The sequence below is a fragment of the Staurois parvus genome, unplaced genomic scaffold, assembly GCF_062004578.1.
Source record: "Staurois parvus isolate SC_StPar_1 unplaced genomic scaffold, SC_StPar_1.0 ptg000221l, whole genome shotgun sequence".
Taxonomy (NCBI): Eukaryota; Metazoa; Chordata; class Amphibia; order Anura; family Ranidae; genus Staurois; species Staurois parvus.
Window position 1 is genome coordinate 1,760,911 of NW_028318017.1, and position 18,929 is coordinate 1,779,839.

The 18,929-nt window shown below is 45.3% G+C and overlaps 2 protein-coding genes and 1 pseudogene across 2 annotated transcripts in view; 1 reads left to right on the plus strand and 2 right to left on the minus strand.

Annotated features, from left to right (window-relative positions):
- LOC149460747 (uncharacterized) overlaps positions 1–18,929 on the minus strand; it is a 159,673-nt gene that overhangs the window by 14,774 nt on the left and 125,970 nt on the right. The window lies entirely within an intron of this gene.
- LOC149460749 (U2 spliceosomal RNA) lies at positions 10,497–10,609 on the minus strand (annotated as a pseudogene).
- LOC149460750 (uncharacterized) lies at positions 15,194–18,776 on the plus strand. Its single transcript, XM_089679303.1, has one exon. The coding sequence runs from the start codon at positions 15,364–15,366 to the stop codon at positions 16,261–16,263; it is 900 nt and encodes a 299-aa protein (XP_089535429.1). The 5' UTR covers positions 15,194–15,363; the 3' UTR covers positions 16,264–18,776.

Below are 18,929 nucleotides of genomic sequence, written 5' to 3' on the forward strand. Positions count from 1 at the left end.
TAGCGTTTGGCAAGCGTTGGTCCGGCTTTTGCCGAGCGTTTTTTAACGCTCGGCAAACGCCACATTATCAACAGTTGCTAGGCATTTGCCAAGCGTTAAAAATGCCCCACAAATGCCTATAATGAAGTTTAAATGCTGTTACCACTGCGCAAATGCCCCGCAACCGCGTCGCAACTGCACCGCAAACGAGGGCCAGGCATTTGCGGAGCGGCACCATAGACTAGAATAGGATGCTTCAACGCCTCCTGACTCGACCAGAGGTGTCCGTTTTGCCGTGACGCAACGCTAACGGTCCCGTTAGAACAGCACCATGTGATGCAATGTGCAGAATTGTTCGAGGCGTTTGGGAAGAGGTAAAAATGTTTCCCAAACACCTCTCTGCTGCCTGCACACAATGCTAGTGTGAACGTAGCCTAAGAGTTACATTTATTTCTTCTTCCTTTATTCAGTAATGTTTCATCTCCCGTAGTATCCTTGTAAGGTACATATTATACAGGAAGGGGGATTATGGGATGGATCTCGGGGCTGCAGTTCCTCTGAACTCCACAAGGTGCTGATCTCACCTATACTCACACAGGAAGTCTCTATGGAATGCAGACAGGAAGTGATGTGAGGGACAGACAGGAAGTGATGTCAGGTATAGACAGGAAGTGATATTAGGGACAAACAGGAAGCAGATCAGAGACATTGGTGAACGTGGCAGCAGAGGAGGTAATAAGATGCTATTTACATCCAGTAACCCCCCCCCCCCTGCATGTCCGTCCTCTTCCTCCATAGTCACGCCCGTCCTCTTCCTCCATAGTCACGCCCATCCTCTTCCCCCATAGTCACGCCCGTCCTCTTCCCCCATAGTCACGCCCGTCCTCTTCCCCCATAGTCACCCCCGTCCTCTTCCCCCATGGTCACCCCCGTCCTCTTCCCCCATGGTCACGTCCGACCTCTTCCTCCATGGTCACGTCCGTCCTCTTCCTCCATACTCACGTCCGTCCTCTTCCTCCATAGTCACGTCCGTCCTCTTCCTCCAAAGTCACGTCCGTCCTCTTCCTCCATACTCACGTCCGTCCTCTTCCTCCATAGTCACGCCCGTCCTCTTCCTCCATAGTCACGCCCGTCCTCTTCCTCCATAGTCACGCCCGTCCTCTTCCTCCATAGTCATGTCAATCCTCTTCCCCGATAGTCACGTCTGTCCTCTTCCTCCATAGTCATGTCCGTCCTCTTCCTCCACAGTCACTGTGACATCTTTTATCTCCAGCAGATGATGATACACACATATATAGTGTGGGAACCCAGATGAACCCCTTCAGGGGCAGAACATTCCCCCACTTCCGGGGCTGGAACATTCTCCTCATTGTGGAGATAAATTCTAGTAATATGGTCCTCTAAACAAACAGCACTGACAATAAATAGACAAGACAAGGACCATCCTGACCATACATGGCCTACAAAGGGCAATGATTACACTACACAGGCAGCCAATGGGCAGTGATGTTCGAGTTGAACGTATGTTCGTACCGTTCGGTGAACATTTGAACAGGAAGAGCGTTCGGCAGGCTATTCGCTCACCACGCCCCACTATGTACTGCACTCTGACAGTGCATTGTGATTGGCCAAAGTAATTCATTTGACCATAGGTCAGATGTGTTGTGTCTGGTTTTTGTAAATTTTGGTGAGTTGGCGTCATCATGACAATGCTGGATGCAGTGATTGAAGATAGATTACAGCTACAGATTTTTTTGCCTTTTTTTTGTAATAAAGGACTTGTCAAAACGTGTTTTATTCAGATTTGACACTTTTTTGGTGAATGGGTAGTGGTACTAGGTACCCCATACTCATTCACAAGGGGGGCCGGGATCTGGAAGCCTCCTTGTTAAAGGGGGCTTCCAGATTCCAAAAAGTCACTCCCTGCAGACCCCCACCACCACTGCCCAGTGTTGTGGGGAAGAGGTTCTTGTCCCCATAACATGGAGACAAGGTGCTTTGGGGGAACTGCAAATGTCCCAAATCACCCCTCCCATGTTGAGGGCATGTGGCCTGGCATGGTTCAGGAGGGGGGATGGTGCTCACATGTCCTCCCCTGGCCTGCCAGGCCTATGCTCAGACAAGGGTCTAGTAGGAATTTGGGGATGGGGTTTCCCTTAAAAGTCTTACCAGGTCTAAAGGGCCTAGTATGGCTTTTAGGGGAAACCCCACGCACCCCCCCTAATTTTGGGAGCTGGGGTTCCCCTTAAAAGTCCTACCATTTTTTTTTCAGACTTCTACTTTGAGGTCCCTCCTAACCACTTTCTACCAGACCTACAGGACCCCACGCTATTTATTTATATATATATATATATATATATATATATATATATATATATATAAACATCATTTTTTTTTTAAATGTCAGTCCTGCTGCAGCAGGTTCTATGCATTGTACAGATGTGCAACGTTGCAGAGAGTTTAAGGGGATCCCCCAGGCATGATATTTAAAGGATTTTTTTCTTTCAGCAATGAAAAACTGTCTGCCCCCTTAAAAATGTACTTTTTGACATTTTTTTTCTACTGGTTAATGTCCCTCAGGGCAGTCCCCGAGTCCCCATACCACTTTTATGGCCAATAACTTGCATATAAGCCATCAAAAAGGGCACTTTTGAATTTATGCATTTGAGTCCCATAGACTTGCATTAAGTAATGTTAGGTTTGAATGTTCAACCACAAGCCAAACAGGGGGATGTTTGGCCCATCACTTCAAATGGGCAATCATTACACTATGCAGCCAACACAATGATGGAGTGCCGGGGTCAGGAGTATGGAGCATAGAGCCCCTTACATTGCTGGTCAGGAGGAAGAAAACATTCCACAGCCGGCCATGAAGAATATGTTCCATCATTGGTGTCAGAGGGAGGGAAATACTGAGGGAAGTAGAGTAGCTGAGGGGTATCTGAGGACTCTGGGATCCTTTGAGGGATTACTGCATCTAAAGGACTCTGGGACCTTTGAGGAGGAAGTGTAGCTGAAGAACTTTAATAATAGGGCTGAACAACTCTGAGAGGTTAGTAGGGCTGGAAGCTGTGGGGGCCTCTGAGGGGGTATTCAGGCTGCAATGCTCAGAGGTAAGAGGGGGCTTTAGGGCTCATAGGGGCTCTTGGTCTCTGATGGGCCTCCCACCCCAGCTTTATTTACTTTTCTGACCTCCTTATCCGCTTCCCGACCTCCTATAGCAGAAATACTGCTACAGGGAGGCACAAAATCACACATATTTGTGGCCGCATAAATCGCAGCCACGTAAATCACGCCATTTGCGGTCACAGCTGTCAATCACCAGGTCCTGGCCGGTGATTACCGAGGATCTCTGATGGGGAGGAGAACTGTTTTGTTTACTAGCAGTTCTCCCTGTCAGCTCGGGCACACTGCACAGCACAGCCATCCAATGCAGTGTGATTACAGTGAAGCACACAGACACCGCCCCCTAGTAAAACACTCGCTGCACACTGTTAACCCTTTGATCACCCCTCTTCTTGTCCAATGTCATTAGTACTGTATTGGTGTCACTGGGGATGTCATTGACACCAAGTCAGTTCCCCCCCGTGTCAGAATGCCCGCCACAGTCCCGCTATAAATCGCTGAACACCGCCATTACTAGTAAAAATAATTTAAAAAAAAAATCCCACTATCTATATCGCCATTTTTAAACTTTATACCTTTCACGTAAACCCATTAATTTACACGTATTGGATTTTTTTTTTTAGCAAAGACACGGAGCAGAATACATTTTGGCTGAAATTTATTATGAAATTTTACATTTTAAATTTTTTTACTGGACAAAAAGTCAAAAATATTGTTTTTATTCTCAAAATTGTCAGTCTTTTTTTTTAAAAATAAAAAACACACAGGAGATCAAATACCACAAAAAGAAAGCTCAATTAGTGGGAACAAAAGAATGTACATTTTATTTGGGTGCAGCGTTGCCAAACCACAAAAAAAGGCCTGTTCAAGAAGGGGGGGGAAATCCTCAGGAGGGCAAGGGGTTAAAGAACTCCTTCCAGCAAATGAAGGAAGCCTTCACCTCACCATCTCACTGCTCAAGAAATATGTCCCAGGACAGAATAGAACAACGAAGGACACTTGTTCTTCGAGGAGGTCTGTTTGTGCAGCTTCATGGGTGGGCAGTCTAATACCTTCCCATGACACAGGCTCTAGTAGTGCCCAGTACGGGAACCCACTGCCACTCTGTACAATGTCCTGGATACTACAGACTATTTGGCAACCAAGAGAACAAACCCCCACATTGTCCTCCTGCCCACACTTTGGAGAGAAGAGAACAGACTCCTCCCCCACAGCTCTCTACTCCACCAGCACCATCCTCCTGCTGTCCAATCCAATCCCTTCTCTTACTGCAGAGAGTGACAGAGACATCACTCCTGTCAGTCAGCAGACTGCTAGAGATTAGAGCCTTGCAGCCGGAGTTCTGCCAATTGTCCTGATTATTCATTAACTCCAGCCAATAGTCATCACTTACAAAAAGATATTGATAAGATGATGAGTCTAGAGCCGGGTAGCAAACATGGTGAAAGGTCCGGGGTGGGATAAAATATTTCAGGAGAGACTTCAGGAACTTAAATGTCCAGTCTGGAGGAGAAAAGGGAAAGGGGAGACATGACTGAAACCTTTAAATACAACAAGGGGGAGAATAAGGTTCAGGAGGGCAGGATTTTCAACATGAAATCAAAATGAAGAACACGAGGACATGACCTCCAACTAACTGGAGGAACATTCACAACTAATCTCAGAAAGTATTATTTTACTGAAAGAGTAGTTGGTGCTTGGAGTAAACTTCCAGTAGAGGTAGTGAGCCAGTCACCAGTAAATAGCTTCAAACATGCTTGAGACAAACATAGGTTTATACAAAAAAAGTTACCAAACAAACCCCCCCCCCAAAAAAAAACAAAAAAAAAGAAAAAGACTCAATAGAGCACTCAATATTTTTCTGCTGACACTTTTATATGTTTTTAAGTTCCCCTTCCTGGACATCATGATGAGCCGACATTGACCTCACAGCACTGCCTCAGAGCAAACTAGTCATAGGAAGGATCGTATTTATCATTCCTTGTCTGCAGATCTAAAACTCATCAAAACCAGTTCAGAGACCAAACAAACCCAAGAGAGAAAAGGGGATTTCTAATCTGGCAGAACAAGTGGGTCCCGGGACCTCCTAAATGTAACAAATACTAAACAATCAAAACTAAATATCTTCCCATGATTGTAGTAGTCCTTCAATGTCCATCAACCCTCCTATTCCCCCCTCACATCCACATCCTATTATTGTGTGACCAATACCATCCAAATCATTCTTACTTTCATTTCCCAAAGTTATCCGTCTACAAGGAGACCTGTATAGATCACATGATGGCACCAATGAGGATGGAGGAGGACCGGAGTCACATGACTGAGAAGATACTAAACCTCACCCTGGAGATTATCTACCTGCTGACCGGAGAGGTGAGGAGGATTCTGGGAGGTCACATGACATCACTCTTATCTCTATTAATAAAACACAGACCTGACCGGAGAGGTGAGGTGGATTCTGGGAGGTCACATGACATCACTCATCTCTATTAATAAAACACAGACCTGACCGGAGAGGTGAGGTGGATTCTGGGAGGTCACATGACATCACTCTCATCTCTATTAATAAAACACAGACCTGACCGGAGAGGTGAGGAGGATTCTGGGAGGTCACATGACATCACTCTCATCTCTAATAATAAAACACAGACCTGACCGGAGAGGTGAGGGGGATTCTGGGAGGTCACATGACATCACTCATCTCTATTAATAAAACACAGACCTGACCGGAGAGGTGAGGAGGATTCTGGGAGGTCACATGACATCACTCTCATCTCTATTAATAAAACACAGACCTGACCGGAGAGGTGAGGGGGATTCTGGGAGGTCACATGACATCACTCTTATCTCTATTAATAAAACATAGACCTGACCGGAGAGGTGAGGAGGATTCTGGGAGGTCACATGACATCACTCATCTCTATTAATAAAACACAGACCTGACTGGAGAGGTGAGGAGGATTCTGGGAGGTCACATGACATCACTCTCATCTCTAATAATAAAACACAGACCTGACCGGAGAGGTGAGGAGGATTCTGGGAGGTCACATGACATCACTCATCTCTATTAATAAAACACAGTGATCCCCCGAAGGGGCTGCTTACGTTTGTTCACTCCACCACTCTGCCTCTCAACCCCAAGAACTGTCTCAGCCCCAACTAACACCCCTGACAATAGTGAAGTACAAGGACCAATGAAAAGCACACACGTTATAATAAACACAGAGATCAGCTTTACTGTAAGACCTCTATGGGAAGTAATAAACATGAACAACAGGTATACGTTCGGTGAATCAAGAGAACAGCAAATCCTGAGACCGGAAGCAATATAACTCACTTTTACACTCAGGCTGCTTTCAGGGGATTCCAACCGTGAATAACCCCAAGAGCAGAGGAAACACTTACATGGCGCCCTCAAAGTGGGTCTAAACCCCTTTACATAAACTCAGCTCTATGATGTCCAAGCAGGAGGAGAGCAGAAGGATGACTCTCTGTGGTGTCAGACTTCTCCCTTCTAACCCCCGACACCACAAGCCCAATAGGCAAACACTGCGCCCAACTGATGCTTCATAGCTACTTTCCAAGGTAAAGCTATTCCTCACACATACAGTATAAATGTGCCGGGCTTGTCAGCTACTATGGTGTATTGGAGCAATATGTGTTCATCCTGCGCTTCACTAACACGTATACACATACCCATAGAAATGTGTGTGTGACGGAGGAAAGGCAGGACAGAACACACAGAGTGGATGACAGACGCACAAAGCTTTATTGAAACAGACGGCAGTCCTTCAATACGGGGGGTGGAAGAGAGGGTGGATTTGCCACTAAATGGTAACGAGGGGGCCCCACCCACTTATAGTCCACTAGGAGAGCCAAGGGGGTGTCCCTGTAACAGGGGTAGTCCGACACAGGAGGGGGGTGTGTGGAGTCACCACCGCCACAGTCCAGGTAACACAGTGGGGAAGCAGGTACTCACGGATCCAACAGGGTGCCTGGTCTCCCAGGGGTAGAAGCAGAACGCAGGTACCTGTGGAGTCCGGATCAGGCGAGTGGCCTCTGGCTCTGGCAGACGGGCTGTGGTAGTCTCTCCCCCTTCTGTGGGGTCTCTCGCAATCGTAGGCAGGCTGGGATAGTCTCTCCCCCTTCTGTGGGGTCTCTCGCAATCGTAGGCAAGCTTTCTCTGGTTGTCTCTTCCCTCCTGTGGGGTCTCTGTGAGGCTGGAGTAGGCTTGCAGAGTCTATTCACAAGGGTCTCGCCGGAGCTTGAGATCCTTTGCAGACTACATAACAGAATGAATAGGAGCTCCCAGTATCCACCTCTTAAACTGCTGCAGGACGCTCCCCGGTCACCTTGGCAACCGGGAGGGGGAAGGGAACACTAGACCCCAGGGAGAATCAGGCTGGTGACAGGGACATCCTGGGGGGCAGGGATGCTGTCTGCAAAGATGGAAAGCAGGTTGGGAGGTGTGCAGAGAGCTCCCAGCCAGCTGGCCAGGAGGGAGGGGGCCCAGAGTAATTTGATTTGGCCTAGTGACACAGGGGACAATTGGAACAATACAGAGCGGGACACTGAGGGCATGTGATACAAGGCATTAATAAGGGGATTAATAATTGGCAGGCTCCCATACCGTGACAGTGTGATATTGGTTAGAAATTCAACTCGTGTCACACTCCACTAAAATATATTATCTGTTATGTGAAATAATACTATAATTATATTCATGTGAAAAAACAAATAAAACTTTAAATATTTAAAGTGCTGTGAGTGCTCTATAATTATCCTAAAAAATATATAATGGTGATCAAACAATAAATATCAATTATAAAATTATTTTAAAAATTTTTAAAAAAATATTAGTGTTCAAAATTCAAAATAAAGTCAGTTCATAAAGGTCCACTCCGGGATTATTTTCAGAAAATGATTCCTTCTCCTCTATGCGCTCACCAAACCATTAAGTTAGAATTTGTGTCCTATTCATGGACTGGTAAGTGATTTTCAAGCTTTGTATTCCAGAGAGATGGCTAGCTGAATGTAGTCATACACTTCTGACAACAATGTTTGTGAAACGTCATGCTCAAAGATAAACAAAAAGAAACTACAGCAAATATGGAAGTAGCGGCAGTCCTGCAATACAATAGACAGTACAAAGCAGTACAAAAAATGATCTCAAAACACTGGAACGTGTTAAAATTTGACAAACATTTAAAAAATATTATATCCGAAAAACCTAAATTTATTTATAGAAAAGCCCCAAATCTGAGAGACAAAGTGGTGACAAATATATTAGAGCCACCTATACCAGCAACAAATAGGAGTTTTTTTCAGGGAGTGGGTTTTTATGTTTGTGGGCGTTGCTATAGTTATAATAGGGCGATTAATAACCCCAGAAGGAGATTCAAGTTTAATACTACGCATAACAACAAAGAATATAAAATATAACAGCGCGGTGACGTATTTCCGGTTAGAGCGAGGTGACGTATTTCCGGTTAGAGCGCGGTGACGTATTTCCGGTTAGAGCGCGGTGACGTATTTCCGGTTAGAGCGCGGTGACATGTTTCCGGTTAGAGCGCGGTGACGTGTTTCCGGTTAGAGCGCGGTGACGTGTTTCCGGTTAGAGCGCGGTGACGTGTTTCCGGTTAGAGCGCGGTGACGTGTTTCCGGTTAGAGCGCGGTGACGGATTTCCGGTTAGAGCGCGGTGACGTGTTTCCGGTTAGAGCGCGGTGACGTGTTTCCGGTTAGAGCGAGGTGACGTGTTTCCGGTTAGAGCGCGGTGACGTGTTTCCGGTTAGAGCGCGGTGACGTGTTTCCGGTTAGAGCGCGGTGACCGTATTTCCGGTTAGAGCGCGGTGACCGTATTTCCGGTTAGAGCGCGGTGACCGTATTTCAGGTTAGAGCACGGTGACCGTATTTCCGGTTAGAGCGCGGTGACGTATTTCAGGTTAGAGAGCGGTGACCGTATTTCCGGTTAGAGCGCGGTGACCGTATTTCCGGTTAGAGCGCGGTGACCGTATTTCCGGTTAGAGCGCGGTGACCGTATTTCCGGTTAGAGCGCGGTGACGTATTGCCGGTTAGAGCGCGGTGACGTATTTCCGGTTAGAGCGCGGTGACGTATTTCCGGTTCCGGCTAGACGCCATCTTTATACACCCATCATCTCTCACGTACACCCATAGCACATGGGAAACTGCTGGTCTGTACCTGATTACATGTGAGCAGGGGCGGACTGACAACTCATGGGGCCCCCGGGCAATAGGGGATCATGGGGCCCCTGTGTCCTTGCCCAAACTCAAAAAAGTCTATGAAAAAGGTACCAGGGGCATCTCATGGGGCCCCCTACTGACCCTGGGCCCTTGGGCAGTGCCCGAGTTTCCAAATGGTCAGTCCGCCCCTGCATGTGAGTGTTCATTTTGGCATTTTTTTGATATTGGAATTAAACAGCATTTCACTATGGAGGTCTTCTTTGTGTATCCTTCTATGGCCTTGGTATTCACCACATAAATGTGAGTCCTACTACGCTGATTACAACTATAGAGGAGTACCAGTTTTTTTTTTGTTTTTTTTTTAAGTCCGCAAACGTGCAGCTATAACGAAAAACCCGTAAGTGTTCACAAAAAATGTGCAAGTGCAAACACCACACGAAAAAGTGCACTTAGGGGTGTGTTTGTCCTACCCCCGGAAGGGTTGGACCGTTCACCCGATCCCCCGGGGCACGAAGCTCCTGACAGGGACAAGGTTCCCATTTGGTCCTCCTGGCCAAAAGGCCTGGTGGACCACCATTCCTTATGCCCAGCCGAAGCCGGACATCCAGTACTAGGCCAGGGGGCTCTCCCGGAGAGAAAACCCCCTAGGGATCAGGGGAGGAAGGAACCGTAGGGCCACACATCCTCCCCTAGACTTCAGGTAAGGCCCGAGGACCCACACCCTCCATCCGTGAAAAACACACACATAAGAACAGAAAAAGTGACAAACGTGGGAGTGGTTAAATTAAATAAATAGAAAATAAAAAAGTGGTACCGTGCCAAATTGTGCACAGACCAGGCCCTGAGGCCTGTAGCAAAAATTGCCCCGGACTTAGCCAAAAGACCTGGTCCTTAGGGCGCTGTGCAAAAAGAAGTGAAAAACAGTGGCCATGTGTCATTTTCACACCGTGGGGTCCCACACCCAAGTGTTACTAGTGACACCCCTGAGCGCGTCTCCCCAGGGGGCACTGAGTTTGCGGACTTTTTGCGTCCCCAGCCCCTGGCCAGACCAAGGTAGCTTGCTCAAATCAGGAGGTACTGGGTCTTTCCAGCCTTCCCAGAGGAATTACTCCCGAGGCCCCAGAACGAATCATGGCGCTCCCCGGTTTCTGTCCCTCCGGTCCAGCCTTCCGGACCCCCATCATACCAGTGAGGGTACTATACAACCAACCCCACAAAGACAGAGTGGTCGGGAGCACCCCCACTGGACACTGATAAGAACAGATACTACACTTGATCTTAGCCAAAAGGCCGAGAAGCGATAGAGGAGTACCAGTACTGTCAGTGGAGCCAGGTGGTAGAGACCCCTCCAGAAGTGGAATTTCCAATTACCCAAATGAGCAGTGGCTAGGGGTCAAGTTAAGGAGGTGAGGAGCCACTCTAGCCATTTAAGGATGGATACACTGCAGTGTCACCTGAGCACACATCAAGCATGGAGTGAAGTGAAGCAAGTTTTGCACATTATAATCATTGTTTGCACTACTGGCTTGAGCTTTATTGTGGACTGATTTTTTGTATATATTTTTATTTATATTTTGAGCACCTTTCACTTTGTGTGACATAGATTGAGTGACACATTACTGAATTATTTCACTTCATTGGTCTGGTTAGCTGCTAGATTGGAATATCAAAAAATCAATGATTATTTGCACATTATCACAAGTGTGGCTTTATAACACCTAATCACTGTGTATATTCATTAATTTATTTATTGATCAATTTTGAATTAATTAATTATTTATATTGCACTTGAATATATCATGTTTATTTAAATTTACATTTTTTGGCACAGAATTTATAGGGTTGTACACAATATTTTAATGTATATTTACCTTATTATGATGTTAAGCATAGCGCTTCACCATTATTGATCACTAGGATTCTGGGAGGTCACATGACATCACTCTTATCTCTAATTATAAAACACAGACCTGACCAGAGAGGTGAGGAGGATTCTGGGAAGTCACATGACATCACTCTTATCTCTATTAATAAAACACAGACCTGACTGGAGAGGTGAGGAGGATTCTGGGAGGTCACATGACATCTCTCTTATCTCTATTAATAAAACACAGACCTGACCAGAGAGGTGAGGAGGATTCTGGGTGGTCACGTGACATCACTCTTATCTCTATTAATAAAACACAGATCTGACCGGAGAGGTGAGGAGGATTCTGGGAGGTCACATGACATCACTCTTATCTCTATTAATATAACAGACCTGACCGGAGAGATGAGGAGGATTCTGGGAGGTCACATGACATCACTCTTATCTCTATTAATATAACAGACCTGACCGGAGAGGTGAGGAGGATTCTGGGAGTCTAACATGATATTCATATTGGTTCCCCAATACAGAGATTTCCTCTTCTGAAGTCAGGTGATCATATGACCATCACAGTGCCTCCATGTGACTCCCTAAACCCTGAGAGACACAACATGCAGAAGATTCTAGAAGTCACCAAGAAGATGATGGAGCTGCTGACAGGAGAGGTGAGCGGTGCCGGGAATTCTGGGACATTCTCCAGTAACAGACAAGGGATGTGTCTGGATGGTGACTGTATCATTGTGTGTGTCAGGTTCCTATAAGGTGTCAGGGTGTCACTGTCTATTTCTCCATGGAGGAGTGGGAGTATTTAGAAGGACACAAGGATCTCTACAAGGACGTCATGATGGACAATCAGCCGCCCCTCACATCACCGGGTAAGAGGAGACTTTATTGTAAAGGAGAGAGCAGTACGGAGGATCCACCTAGATCCCCCATCATCTGATAAACACATAGAAACAATGGATTCAGTCAGTGTGTGTGTTTCCTACAGATGGATCCAGTCATGGGGACCCACCAGAGAGATGTCCCCTTTATTCTCAGGATTCCACACAGGAAGGTCACACCATCCCTCACCATTACAAGGTTGGTGGTATCTAGAACATGGATTTGTTGAGGTGATGTATTGATTTATTAAATGTGATGCCACAAAATTGAAGCTGATGTTTTACAGATGATCTCTTCCATTATTTCCTTGATTTAGAGTGGAGATCCAATCGATATAGAATTTGAGGTGAAAGCAGAAGAAGAAGAGGCGTATGTGAGGGATGATCAGCAGTCTATGGAGGAGGATGGAATAACGGGGACATTTATAGAGGAGGACACTCCTACAGAGATCAGCACAGGTGGGTCATGAACACTAAATCCATTCCTCCACCCATACTGCTCACTGATTGGTCCAGAGTAGGGCGGGGACTGGGTGATATCAGCCTGTAATCCCCTGGTCACTTTCCTGAGCTGTGTTCCCCGTCCTGTATTCCTGGATTTCTCTCGGATAATCTTCCTTCTCTGTGCTGCAGACACAATTTATGTATCTAGACTGGATTTATGGAGGTTCTGGGGTTCAGCTGGCAGCAAAATGTTCATTTTCACCATAGACATTACTAGACCTAGGCACCTGGGGCATGAGCCTTGGACCTTCTTCCCCATGCCCGAGATAGTAAGATCTCTGACAGTACAATTCTCCCAGGGTTCCTTGCTCTGTTGTCTGCTGGCTGTGCCGGGTGGAGGGATATGTCTGTAGTGTCTCAGCCCCAAGTCACTGAGTGCAGTCTCAGGAGATGGGAGGCAGCGGTGTGGGACCTCTGCAACTTGTCTACAGTAAACATTCAAGTGTCTGCTGATTGATGAATACCAAAATTATGGGTCCTGACCCTTACACTGTATACATTTATGCTCAAAAGTTTGCATTTGGGACACAAAGAAAAACCCACAGGTAACCTCAGGACAAATACAGGCTGCTATGGAAAAAGAGTTTGTTTTTTTAAGGAGCACAATATGACAATATTTTTCAAGGAGCAAAATATTACGATACGTGAACACAAATGAGCTGCATGGTCGAGTTGCCAGAAAGAAGCCTTTACTCCACAAAAAAAGCCTGGTTACAGTATGGCTGACAACATCTTCACATGCGTCACCGGGCTTTTTTGTGGCATTGGTGCAGTAAAGGCTTCTTTCTGGCAACTCGACCATGCAGCTCATTTGTGTTCAAGTATCGTAATATTTTGCTCCTTGACACAACCACCCCGTCTTTTTCCAGAACAGCCTATGTTTCTTTTGAGGTTACCTGTGGGTTTTTATTTGTATCCTGAACAATTCTTCTGGCAGTTGTGGTTGCAAATTTCTTGCTCTATCTAACCTTGGCATCAAGTGATCCCAGAACTTTCCGCTTCTTAATAAGTGATTGAAAGAACAGTAATGGCATATTCAAGGCTTTGGATATATTTTTTTTATCCTTTTCCATCTTTATAAAGTTTAAATACCTTGTTACGCAGGACTTTTGACAGTTCTTTTCTGATCCCCATGGCTCAGTATCTCGCCTGCTCAGTGCATCCACATAAGAGCTAACAAACTCATTGACTATTTATACACTGACACTAATTGCAATTTAGAAAGACACAGATGTGGGAAATGAACCTTTATTTGCCATTGTAACCCGTGTGTGTCACTTTGTGTGTCTGTACCAAGGCCAAACATTCCAGGGGGTGGAGACTTGTGATCCGGGCCATTTGGGTGATTTCTGTTATCATTAGGATTTAAAAAGGAGCCAAACAACTCTGTGATAATAATTGGCTTAATATCATCAACACTCCTAAGTAAAAGACATCTGTTGTATCTTATACTATACGCTGTATATTACATCCTCCTGACCCCTGCACTATATACTCTATATTGTACATTACATCCTCCTGACCCCTGCACTATATACTCTATATTGTACATTACATCCTCCTGACCCCTGCACTATATACTCTATATTGTACATTACATACTCCTGACCCCTGCACTATATACTCTATATTGTACATTACATACTCCTGACCCCTGCACTATATACTCTATATTGTACATTACATCCTCCTGACCCCTGCACTATATACTCTATATTGTACATTACATACTCCTGACCCCTGCACTATATACTCTATATTGTACATTACATACTCCTGACCCCTGCACTATATACTCTATGTTGTACATTACATACTCCTGACCCCCGCACTATATACTCTATGTTGTACATTACATACTCCCGACCCCTGCACTATATACTCTATGTTGTACATTACATACTCCTGACCCCTGCACTATATACTCTATGTTGTACATTACATACTCCTGACCCCTGCACTATATACTCTGTTGTACATTACATACTCCTGACCCCTGCACTATATACTCTGTTGTACATTACATACTCCTGACCCCTGCACTATATACTCTATGTTGTACATTACATACTCCTGACCCCTGCACTATATACTCTATGTTGTACACTACATACTCCTTACCCCTGCACTATATACTCTATGTTGTACATTACATACTCCTGACTCCTGCACTATATACTCTATGTTGTACATTACATACTCCTGACCCCTGCACTATATACTCCATGTTGTACATTCCATAGTCCTGACTTCTGCTCTCCCCCTCCCTTCACTGCTATATATACACATAATACGGATTCTCTTTTGTTACACCCATTTCCTCCCAGCTGGACATTTTATATCGGATGATGTGATTGGAGCACAGACTTTTACATGGTGATAATAATGTGATAACATCCTCCAACTTTGGACCCTTAAACAGAAAGTGATAATGAGGGAGGAGTCAATACCCCAATGATGGTGGTCTTCAGGATCAGTCCAGTCTTCATCTTGGTTGTTCTCCCCCCATCCTCACTCTCTGACCTCTGGTGGGGCTGTTCTTCATGACTAAATCATGGACTAAATAAGGAAGTGCAGCACTTCTTGTGTTGGGAAGATGGCGATGAGTGATAGAGGGGGTGGGGACCCTCGTCCTATAATCCCCTCATCACTGTCCCTCCTATAAAAGACAGTTCTGGTTGTTTCCTCACTCTCTGACTAAGGTCCATGAATAAAGAAATGACCTGGTAGGAGATCAGAGGAGCCATTTCCTAGTTCCCTTGAGGGTGGAATTGTAAGCTCCTCAGAGACCAAGCTGCCTGATGTGGGCGGAGTCCTGGTTTGGGGGAACCAATCAGCTCCTGTCTAGTAATCCTCTTTGTCTTTGTATTTTAGTCCATGGCCGGGAGATGAGGAAAACCTCCGAGGATTGTCTCACTTTGTCTCCAGACTGGAAAGTAGAAGATGAGGACATCACACAGTATAGTCCAGGAGAAAACCCGGCTCCCTCCAATGTCCATCCGGCACCACCCAGTGTAGATGGACCATCGGATTCCTCGTATCCTGAGGAACCTCAGACTGTGCGGGACCGGGCCACCCTTCCAACAGGGAAGAGCTTCTCCTGTCCTGATTGCGGGAAATGTTTCCGGTTTAAGTCTGGTCTTAATGTGCATATAATATCTTACATAGGGGACAAGCCGTATTCCTGTCCTGAGTGCGGGAAATGTTTTTCACAGAAGTCATATCTTGAAATACATCAGAGATCTCACACGGGTGAGAAGCCATATTGCTGTCCTGACTGCAGGAAATGCTTTTCAGACAAGTCCAGTTTTAAAAGACATCAGAGATTGCACATGGGGGAAAAGCCACATTCCTGTCCTGAGTGCGGGAAATGTTTTTTACAAAAGTCCCATCTTTACATACATCAGAGATCTCACACGGGGGAGAAGCCGTATTCCTGTTCTGAGTGCGGAAAATGTTTTTCACAGAAGTACACACTGTACACACATCAGAGATCTCACACAGGGGAGAAGCCATTTTGCTGTTCTGAGTGCGGGAAATGTTTTTCACAGAAATCCCATCTTTACATACATCAGGGATCTCACACAGGGGAAAAACCATATTCCTGTCCTGAGTGTGGGAAATGTTTTTCACAGAAGTCCAATCTTTACAGACATCAGAGATCTCACAAGAGGAAGAAGCCACATTCCTCTCCTGAGTGAGGGAAATGTTCCTCTCTGAAGTCATGTCTTCCTGTACATCAGGGGTCCCACACAACCATGGAGGTGTATTAGTGCCTTGAGTGCGGGAAATGTCTTCTAGATGAATGTTGCTGGACATCCCAGCTCTCATGTGGGGAAGAAGCACACCCTGATATACACCTCAGATATACTCCATGGCTGATCTTCATCATGGAAGAAACTTCATAAGGAGATCAGAGGACACCAAAGACATGGATGAAGTGTGGGACCGGGTCGGCCATTGATAGCAGAAGAATAAAAATGGAGTCCTGCCCTCTCATTGGTTGAGTACATTTTGTGGTGGGAGATTGCACAAACACTTAGTTTCTTCTGTCAGGCCGGATTTCATACAAACACTTGAGATCATACTCTGCACTTGTGGGTACAGAAGAAATTGGAGAAGTTATGTAAACCAACACTAATAAACCAACCATGGATCTGACATGGAAAGTTCTGCATTTGGTCTTTAGGTGGCGATAAGAATCATAGGAATTAGCTCCATCTAATGGCCAAAGATGGTATTTTCCATTTTAAATCAATGCAAACCTTTCAAACAATTCAGTTACTAGCCTACAAACATTCATTGCCTCATTCACACAGAAGGAATGTGTATGCACTTTCACTGTGAATTGCTATAAAAATGGAAAATTGAATATCAAATAATTAAAATTTTCCTATTTTTGAGGGCTCCATGTCATCCTACCACTGTTTATGCCCTGCCCATACCCCCCCTGCAGGACCTAACTCATAAATTTGACTCCCTCTCTCAGGCGGGCGTTCTGTAGCAATATTTCCACACCTGGGTGGGAGTTTGTGCCGACATGGAGTTGTCCGGAAAGGGAAATTGCCGTAAATATTTGATATTCAATTTTGCATTTTCCTGACAGCTCCATGTCAGCCTACTACTGGGATCTAACTAGCTAACAAGGGTGGGATAATGCAGAAACAAAATAGGGTTTAGTTTGGCCTCCGGCCTCCATTTTGCCAAAATTAACAGTTTTCAAAAATTATGGATTTATGTGATCAGAAAGGTGTGTATGGGTGACCACGTTGTCACCTTGCATATTGACTCCAGTGATGCTCTACGGGTGGCTGCCCCAGGAAGGTGAGACACTTTCCCAAGCCAAGGCGCAAGCACTCGACTCGAATCTCTTACCCCCTTGCATGAAGCTCTGGGAATCACAAATGGGCAATCTGATGACCTGAAGCTCAAGGTAGCACACGTCTTCAGCGTCTCCCCTACATCCAAAGAACTACCTTGTTCATCTTCCAGATGAAATAAAGGCAACACAATCTCTATAAATGGAAACTTGAGGCCACTTTTGGAATAGAGTCCAGCATTAGAGCAGAATAACTGTCCGCCAGGAAGGACATATAGGGTTCTTCACATCCTAGAGCCACCATCTCAGAAACTCTTCTGGCTAAGGCTACCACTTCCAGGAAAGCCATCTTTGACAATTCCCATAGTGACAACTCTATCGTGGATTTTTGGAGCAGACTATTGTGAGGCCCCCAATGCTCTGGGAGGCCTTTGATTTACTACAGCCTTAAAGAATTGAAGAATTAATTTATCAAAGTCCTACAGAGCCCCACTAAAGGCTAAGGTGGCAGGGATGTGCTCTTTGAGCATGCTTGGGCTCGAACCCACATCGAGACCTCTGAAAGAAACAAGAAAATGACAAACTTGGGCTTCCCTGGAGAAAACGTCTGACGTAGCATATCCTTGGAATTTTATGCAGACTTTGTTGTAGACTTTGATCATGCTGCTCTATGTTCTCATGAGGGTATACACCATTCTTAAAAAGTGACCTAAATCCGCTAACCTTCATCTCTCAAAATCATGGCCACTGACTTGAGCTTCCCCATAGTGGTATGGAGAACTGGACCTTCTGCCACTGTCTGACAACTGAGAAGATTTTGTACTATGTGTCTGTGAGATATGAATAGTTTGGTCCATATCCATTGTTGAAGAAAAACCCCTCTGGAAAGATAGCCTTCTCCACTGAATAGATGACTCTTACACAAGGTGAGTATAAACAATTCATTTAGAGTGCCTTGACCATATGCCTACTGATTTGTGACAATTTTGTTCAACATCATTTTAACCACTAACTGCTTGAACAAAGCAGGATCCATACAGTCATGTTCATCTGCATCTTCTTTGGAAGAGTCAGAGGAGGGTTGATTAGCCTGGGAGGGCTCTGAGACCAGTTGACTGGTTCTGGCTGTTACCAGAATAGATAATTCCTGCACAGGTTAAGTGGAAACAACTCCTTTAGAGTGTTCCAGGTTAAAGGTGATAGTGGGTGTGGTCTGTGATCAAAATGGAAAATATTGGTCAAAAGAGGGGAGATTATCCTGTTTAGAAATGAGCCGGCCTATGTAATGCCCCTTGTTACCATACAAGTACAACTGTAATATTAATGTGATACCTATGTAATCATGTGTGTAAAAAACTTCAAATGTGCTGAATAAACAGAACAGTTATTTGGAAAGATGCTGAGTGTGTCTGTTCCCTCCGGCAGGAGTCATTATTAATTTGGAACCACTAATCAATATGTGGAAAGGAGATGACTATTGATACAATTTCTAGAGCAGAAGCCACACAAAGTCAGAGTTAGGCCACCACAATCCATCCCCCACTGATC

Excerpts from the sequence above, each read along its gene's own strand:
- LOC149460750 (XM_089679303.1), top strand. The coding sequence starts at position 15,364 with ATGTGGGCGGAGTCCTGGTTTGGGGGAACCAATCAGCTCCTGTCTAGT.